Source organism: Pecten maximus, chromosome 7 (assembly GCF_902652985.1).
Source record: "Pecten maximus chromosome 7, xPecMax1.1, whole genome shotgun sequence".
Classification (NCBI taxonomy): Eukaryota; Metazoa; Mollusca; class Bivalvia; order Pectinida; family Pectinidae; genus Pecten; species Pecten maximus.
Window position 1 is genome coordinate 40,328,852 of NC_047021.1, and position 9,075 is coordinate 40,337,926.

The window sequence follows — 9,075 nt, forward strand, 5'->3', positions numbered from 1 at the left end:
AATATCCAGTCACCTTAAATCATATCAATATCCAGTCACCTTAGATCATATCAATATCCAGTCACCTTAGATCATATCAATATCCAGTCACCTTAAATCATATCAATATCCAGTCACTACTAATCCTGTTGTCACAATATCCTCTAAGTGCCTGGGTATGAGAGTCCCTATCTGTGTTTTAAAGCCTGGTATACAATTGTCATGTATTGAGTTTAGATGGTGATCAGATTTAGATACGGCCCATCAACGGCCATATTTCGGTCAAGATCAAGAAACACACACAAATGCCACGAGGGGACAATTAATGAAATACACATTTTCCTGGCGTGAAGTTTTCATTCTGTGTGAAAGTCTTGGCAAATTGCCATTTTCTTATTACATTCCCCAAACTATTTAATAAACTTGATGCATGCATGTGCTTATCTGGTTTCCCTGGCTGCCTTGAAGGTTATTTAGCCTTTCAGACAGTACTTTATGTCTACATGAATCGAATGGGTTCAAGGGAGTGGTACATGAGGATGGGTTAAACAAAGGATGTTGATAGGAGAGATTAATATACTGGGTTGTTGATGGGAGAGAGATTATAAACTGGAATGTTGATGGGAGAGAGATTATAAACTGGGATGTTGATGGGAGAGAGATTATAAACTGGGATGTTGATGGGAGAGATTATAAACTGGGATGTTGATGGGAGAGATTATAAACTGGGGATGTTGATGGGAGAGATTATAAACTGGGATGTTGATGGGAGAGAGATTATAAACTGGGATGTTGATGGGAGAGAGATTATAAACTGGGGTGTTGATGAGAGAGAGATTATAAACTGGGATGTTGACGGGAGAGAGATTATAAACTGGGATGTTGATGGAGAGATTAAAACTGGGAATGTTTGGAGATTATAACTGGGATGTTGATGGGCGAGAGATTATAAACTGGGATGTTGATGGGAGAGAGATTATAAACTGGGATGTTGATGGAGAGAGATTATAAACTGGGATGTTTGATGGGGAGAGATTATAAACTGGGATGTTGATGGGGAGAGATTATAAACTGGGATGTTTGATGGGAGAGATTATAAACTGGGAGTTGATGGGAGAGATTATAAACTGGGATGTTGATGGGAGAGAGATTATAAACTGGGATGTTGATGGGAGAGAGATTATAAACTGGGATGTTTGATGGGAGAGATTATAAACTGGGATGTTGATGGGAGAGAGATTATAAACTGGGATGTTGATGGGAGAGAGATTATAAACTGGGATGTTGATGGGAGAGATTATAAACTGGGATGTTGATGAGAGGGATTATAAACTGGGATGTTGATGGGAGAGAGATTATAAACTGGGATGTTGATGGGAGAGAGATTATAAACTGGGATGTTGATGGAGAGAGATTATAAACTGGGATGTTGATGGGAGAGAGATTATAAACTGGGATGTTTGATGGGGGAGAGATTATAAACTGGGATGTTGATGGGAGAGAGATTATAAACTGGGATGTTGATGGAGAGAGATTATAAAACTGGGATGTTGATGGGAGAGATTATAAACTGGGATGTTGATGGGGAGAGATTATAACTTGGGGTGTTGGGGAGAGAGTTGTAACTGGGATGTTGATGGAGAGATTTAAAATGGGGTGTTTTGGGAAGAGATTAAAAACTGGGATTTGAGGAGAATATTATAAAATGGGGTGTTGATGGGGGAAGATTATAAACGGGTTTGAGGGAGAGATTATAAAATGGGATGTTTTGGGGGGGAGTTTAACTGGGGGGTTTTATGGGAGAGATTAAACTTGGGGGGGGGTTTTGTGGGGGAGAAAAATTTTAAATGGGTGTTATTTGGGGGGATTATAAACTGGGGATTTTTGATGGAAAAAATAACTGGGAGGATGGGGGAGGATTTAAAAAAAACTGGGATGTTATGGGGGAGAATATAAACTGGATGTTGATGGGAGAGGTTATAAAATTCGTTTATGGGAAGAGATTTAAAATGGGATGTTTTTGGGGGAAGATTATAAACTGGGGTGTTGATGGGGGGAGATTAAACGGGATGTTATGGGAGAGATTTTAAAATGGGATGTTGATGGGAGAGAGATTATAAACTGTCGTGTTGATGGGAGAGAGATTATAAACTGGGATGTTGATGGGAGAGATTATAAACTGTGATGTTGATGGGAGAGAGATTATAAACTGGGATGTTGATGGGAGAGAGATTATAAACTGGGATGTTGATGGGAGAGAGATTATAAACTGGGATGTTGATGGGAGAGAGATTATAAACTGGGATGTTGATGGGAGAGAGATTATAAACTGGGATGTTGATGGGATCGAGAGAGATTATAACTGGGATGTTGATGGGAGAGAGATTATAAACTGGGATGTTGATGGGAGAGAGATTATAAACTGGGATGTTGATGGGAGAGAGATTATAAACTGGGATGTTGATGGGAGAGAGATTATAAACTGGGATGTTGATGAGGGAGAGATTATAAACTGGGATGTTGATGGGAGAGAGATTATAAACAGGGATGTTGATGGGAGAGATTATAAACTGGGATGTTGATGGGAGGGGGATTATAAACTGGGATGTTGATGGGAGAGAGATTATAAACTGGGATGTTGATGGGAGAGAGATTATAAACTAGGATGTTGACGGGGAGAGATTATAAACTAGGGATGTTGATGGGAGAGAGATTATAAACTGGGATGTTGATGAGAGAGATTATAAACTGGGATGTTGATGGGAGAGAGATTATAAACTGGGATGTTGATGGGAGAGAGATTATAAACTAGGATGTTGACGGGAGAGATTATAAACTAGGATGTTGATGGGAGAGAGATTATAAACTGGGATGTTGATGAGAGAGATTATAAACTGGGATGTTGATGGGAGAGAGATTATAAACTGGGATGTTGATGGGAGAGATTATAAACTGGGATGTTGATGGGAGATTATAAACTGGGATGTTGATGGGAGAGATTATAAACTGGGATGTTGATGGGAGAGATTATAAACTGGGATGTTGATGGGAGAGATTATAAACTGGGATGTTGATGGGAGAGAGATTATAAACTGGGATGTTGATGGAGAGAGATTATAAACTGGGATGTTGATGGGAGAGAGATTATAAACTGGGATGTTGATGGGAGAGAGATTATAAACTGGGATGTTGATGGGAGAGAGATTATAAACTGGGATGTTGATGGAGAGAGATTATAAACTGGGATGTTGATGGGAGAGAGATTATAAACTGGGATGTTGATGGGAGAGAGATTATAAACTGGGATGTTGATGGGAGAGAGATTATAAACTGGGATGTTGATGGGAGAGAGATTATAAACTGGGATGTTGATGGGAGAGAGATTATAAACTGGGATGTTGATGGGAGAGAGATTATAAACTGGGATGTTGATGGGAGAGAGATTATAAACTGGGATGTTGATGGGAGAGATTATAAACTGGGATGTTGATGGGAGAGATTATAAACTGGGATGTTGATGGGAGAGAGATTATAAACTGGGATGTTGATGGGAGAGAGATTATAAACTGGGATGTTGATGGGAGAGAGATTATAAACTGGGATGTTGATGGGAGAGAGATTATAAACTGGGATGTTGATGGGATCTGAAATTTAAAAATGGGATTTTGATGGGAGAGATTTAACTGGGGTTGATGGGGGAAGATTATAAACTGGGATGTTGATGGGAGAATTATAACTGGGATGTTATGGGGAAGATTTTAAACGGGGGGTTTATGGAGAGAGATTAAAACTGGGATTTGATGGAAGGAAATTTAAAATGGGTTTTTTGGGGAAATTTAAACTGGGATTTTGATGGGGGGGGAAAATTTAAAAATGGGTTTTTATGGGGAAAATTTTTAAAATGGGTTTTTTTCTGGGGGTTTGTTTTAAAATTTTAAAAATGGGATGTTGATGAGGGGAGATTATAACTGGGGTGTTTATGGGAGAGAGATTTAAAACGGGATGTTGATGGGAGATTTAAACTGGGATTTGATGGGAGGATTAAAAACTGGGGGGTTTATGGGAGAGATTAAAACGGATTTTGATGGGGGAAGGGTTTAAACGGGAGTTTGGGAGATTATAAACTGGGATGTTTATGGGAGAGAGATTATAAACTGGGATGTTGATGGGAGAGAGATTATAAACTGGGATGTTGATGGGAGAGATTATAAACTGGGATGTTGATGGAGAGAGATTATAAACTGGGATGTTGATGGGAGAGAGATTATAAACTGGGATGTTGATGGGAGAGAGATTATAAACTGGGATGTTGATGGGAGAGAGATTATAAACTGGGATGTTGATGGGAGAGATTATAAACTGGGATGTTGATGGGAGAGAGATTATAAACTGGGATGTTGATGGGAGAGAGATTATAAACTGGGATGTTGATGGGAGAGAGATTATAAACTGGGATGTTGATGGGAGAGATTATAAACTGGGATGTTGATGGGAGAGAGATTATAAACTGGGATGTTGATGGGAGAGAGATTATAAACTGGGATGTTGATGGGAGAGAGATTATAAACTGGATGTTGATGGGAGAGAGATTATAAACTGGGATGTTGATGGGAGAGAGATTATAAACTGGGATGTTGATGGGAGAGAGATTATAAACTGGGATGTTGATGGGAGAGAGATTATAAACTGGGATGTTGATGGGAGAGAGATTATAAACTGGGATGTTGATGGGAGAGAGATTATAAACTGGGATGTTGATGGGAGAGAGATTATAAACTGGGATGTTGATGGGAGAGAGATTATAAACTGGGATGTTGATGGGAGAGAGATTATAAACTGGGATGTTGATGGGAGAGATTATAAACTGGGATGTTGATGGGAGAGATTATAAACTGGGATGTTGATGGGAGAGAGATTATAAACTGGGATGTTGATGGGAGAGATTATAAACTGGGATGTTGATGGGAGAGATTATAAACTGGGATGTTGATGGGAGAGAGATTATAAACTGGGATGTTGATGGGAGAGAGATTATAAACTGGGATGTTGATGGAGAGAGATTATAAACTGGGATGTTGATGGAGAGAGATTATAAACTGGGATGTTGATGGGAGAGAGATTATAAACTGGGATGTTGATGGGAGAGAGATTATAAACTGGGATGTTGATGGGAGAGAGATTATAAACTGGGATGTTGATGGAGAGAGATTATAAACTGGGATGTTGATGGGAGAGAGATTATAAACTGGGATGTTGATGGGAGAGAGATTATAAACTGGGATGTTGATGGGAGAGAGATTATAAACTGGGATGTTGATGGGAGAGAGATTATAAACTGGGATGTTGATGGGAGAGAGATTATAAACTGGGATGTTGATGGGAGAGAGATTATAAACTGGGATGTTGATGGGAGAGAGATTATAAACTGGGATGTTGATGGGAGAGAGATTATAAACTGGGATGTTGATGGGAGAGAGATTATAAACTGGGATGTTGATGGGAGAGAGATTATAAACTGGGATGTTGATGGGAGAGAGATTATAAACTGGGATGTTGATGGGAGAGAGATTATAAACTGGGATGTTGATGGGAGAGAGATTATAAACTGGGATGTTGATGGGAGAGAGATTATAAACTGGGATGTTGATGGGAGAGAGATTATAAACTGGGATGTTGATGGGAGAGATTATAAACTGGGATGTTGATGGGAGAGATTATAAATGGGATGTTGATGGGAGAGAGATTATAAACTGGGATGTTGATGGGAGAGAGATTATAAATGGGATGTTGATGGGAGAGATTATAAACTGGGTTGTTGATGGGAGAGATTATAAATTGGGATGTTGATGGGAGATAACCTGACTTTGATGGGGGAGATTTTGAAATAAGGAATTGAAAGATTAATGAAAGGAGATGCTTGTTGTAGAGGTCCATAAAAGGAATGAGATAAACTATTTGAACATGTTTTTTTTTTTCTGATCACTTTTTGTTAGCTGGAATGGGATTCCATCGGGGGTTGAACTAATGGAGAAAACCAGAGAAATGCCACGTGGTCAGGCAGAGTGAGATGTCAGTCGGTCGGTCTGATATGGATGGCGTGATAAAAAATTATATTGTTCTACTTGCAGGCCAAGAAGCTCTTACAGAATACCTGAAGACCAAGGCTGTGACAGTGGAATATGGCCAGTAACAAGGTGCGGCAGACAGGTAATTAGCACAACAGTACAGCTAGGTGTGGACTTGATTAGACCACATCTTTTGTGCTGTCTCATAAACCTATTGATGTACTTCAGTTATCAATTTGAAAGCGTTGATTTATGGATAAGATCCGGAATACTCTGAATATCAACATGTGTTAACTGAAAATTTATCATCCCTTCTATATATATGTCTCTCGATCCGCTCTTCTGAATCATCAGAAATGTTTTGGTTTTTTTTGATAAATTGTACGTGTACAGTATTGTCACACAAATAAGTATCTGTCAGTTTTAAACCTTTTTCTGTATCTATCATTTTACTGGCAGACTTTCCGCTTTTGTTAGTCAGCGTCCCCTATTGCGTACCATCTGTCTCCCAGCTACCAGGCCTTTGAAGTTTGTGTCAACTGATTTTACTTAGCAGCTTTATGGCATTAGCCTTTTTTTTTCAGAGCAGTGTTGTAATAGATTCATCATAATATGCTATCCAGCCAACATAAGGCAGTGGAGTTCTTAAACAATTCAAGATGATCTGCCGCATATGTTTTTATGATTGTGAACACAGGGGTTTGGGACTTATTTCCAACCAAATGTCCATCTATCACATATTCTATACATATAGACGGTTGACAAGAACACAGGGGCTTGACACATTTCTATGACCCAGAATGAAAAAGCAACCACAGGGTCCAATCTGCTGATCACTTATCATTGCCGAATTATAATTGGTGGCCATCTTGGATTTTGATAGTTGAAATTTGCTATCAGTATATCTCTGAAAGTTCTTTTGTAGACTTAATAAAAATTACATATTCGAACATTGGTAGTTAACATGTAGACTGACGTTGATTGATGGTACTTTTGTTGTCTTGCAGAAAACAGAGAAGCATTTTTGAAGCTGGGCAAACCAAAATGATCTCAGATGGTGAGAGGAAAAGCTCTTTAAGAATTCAAGCTTTTCAACGCAAATGATGTTTCTTTGGACATCTTGGAATCTTCTATTGAACCGATAATGACTGAATTCTTGAAGTACATCTCCGGTCTTTATCTTCAAACTATATTCATGTACACAAGTACACTCGCGTCGAAACCTCTCGACAATACAGATGTTGAAACTGCTGGTATTTTAGACAATCTCCGATCCTTCTAGTGCTGTATGAGGAATTCTAGTATCTTTGAGTCCTAATTAGGGAAGCTGAGGACTTTTAAGACAAGAAATGAACAGACTAATCACCATTTAGACATGGGAATTATAAAGTTGGTTGTGATACGCATGCTCAGGATTATTTCAGTAGTTCAATGAGGATCGTGGGGACATTAAGTTGACCAGCATATATAATATATTTCTGTCACTCACACAGTTGTACCCGACTATAATAATCACACAAATTTTATAATTCAATTCTCTGATCACCAAATTTATCTGCTGTCGGATAATTCCATCCTTTAGGAGTGATTTTCGTATCATTCTGCTCAAAAGGATCTTGGGAGGCATTACTGTTGACTTATCTCAAATTGTATAATCTTTGGATTGCGTGTTCTAATGCAGTTGTTTACATGCACATATAAATAATATACTTTCAGTTTGTATTTCCATGTAAGACATTTTTGGGCATTTTAATGTTAATTAATGTGTGTGATCAGCTTGTTATGTGGTGATGACATCAAAGCCATTTTTTTAAGTGCCAATCTGTGAAGAGGAATTTTATATGATTATCCTCTGCCATAACGTTGATACGATTTTAACAAATTTAATTTCAATAATGATGTAATTAACTGTAAATGGTATGTTAATTATTTGGTGTGATAATACAATTGTTTGGTGTACATTATGTATAGGACAAAGAATTTTATACAGTGTTAATTTGACTAATCATGATATATAAAGTGGATTTCTACCCATGTTTAAGAAGTGTTAAATTTCAAATCCTTATTGACCGCATCTGTCTACATATACTATGTACCTGTGTAATGCTGGAATTCAGACAAAGGTATTTCTCACTGTATAAAAAACCCTTTCATATCATATTCTAGGGATATATTTTCCTGTTAGCAAGTTTTTTGTAATTTCTCAAAATTTATTTACCATAACATTTGAACCCTGATGGTACTTATACATATAATTCCTCGTTCGTACTGTAGATGTAACTGTAAACAAGAACAAGATGATTATAAAAATAAACAAAATCCCAAGGCATGTTTTTAATATACTTACATGTATGTATTTTTTTTATTCCAGAAATGTACTTTTAAGTGAAAGTTTAATTTTTCACCTGTAGTATCCCACTCTGATGATTGTAACACATACGAAAAGGGAAAATACATCAACGATTTGTAATACCTGGTGAATTTATCATTGTTTAAGTTCTTTTTAAATAAAAGTCTGAAGTTATAATTTTTTTGTGTCATGGTTTGGACAGTTATGTATGATATTCTTTATTAGAATTTGTAATTGAACTGATTATTTTAACAATAAAGGACTCCCACAACTAAATCAGCCAATCAGCTGGTGTTTCGCCTGAACTAAGTCCCTGAGGAAAATGTATTTCTTAGGTTTGTAGTTATTTTCCTGAGTAAATATTATATAGAATGGGTACCTTCTATATATAAGAATAAAGAGTAGAGTCTTGAGATTTGGAAAATCAAAAATATACACTCCTACTGAAAATAGAATGACGTAGGATTTGAGATGTAAAAAGGTAAAAAGGGTTCCCCAGTGCACTGTGAGTACCAGTGGGCTCCTATATGCCATTAAACCTATACAATAACAACATTTATCCAATAGGAAAAAGTTCAAATTTTGATTTGATATAATTTTCACATCATTTGAACTTCAAACGAGCGAATGAAGGGATGGGGTCATTAGTAATAACTTATAGTAAATCATTTAGTTGTGCAA

General features: G+C 37.5%; 1 protein-coding gene across 1 annotated transcript in view; it reads left to right on the forward strand.

Moving 5' to 3' along the window:
• The window catches only part of LOC117330840 (cytosolic 10-formyltetrahydrofolate dehydrogenase-like), a 46,125-nt gene extending 37,554 nt beyond the window's left edge, over positions 1-8,571 (forward strand). Inside the window, 2 exon segments of the mRNA XM_033889364.1 lie at positions 6,108-6,186; positions 7,052-8,571. Of these exon segments, the coding sequence (XP_033745255.1) occupies positions 6,108-6,169 (62 nt within the window). The 3' untranslated portion in view covers positions 6,170-6,186; positions 7,052-8,571.
• Positions 8,572-9,075: the final 504 nt, after the last annotated feature.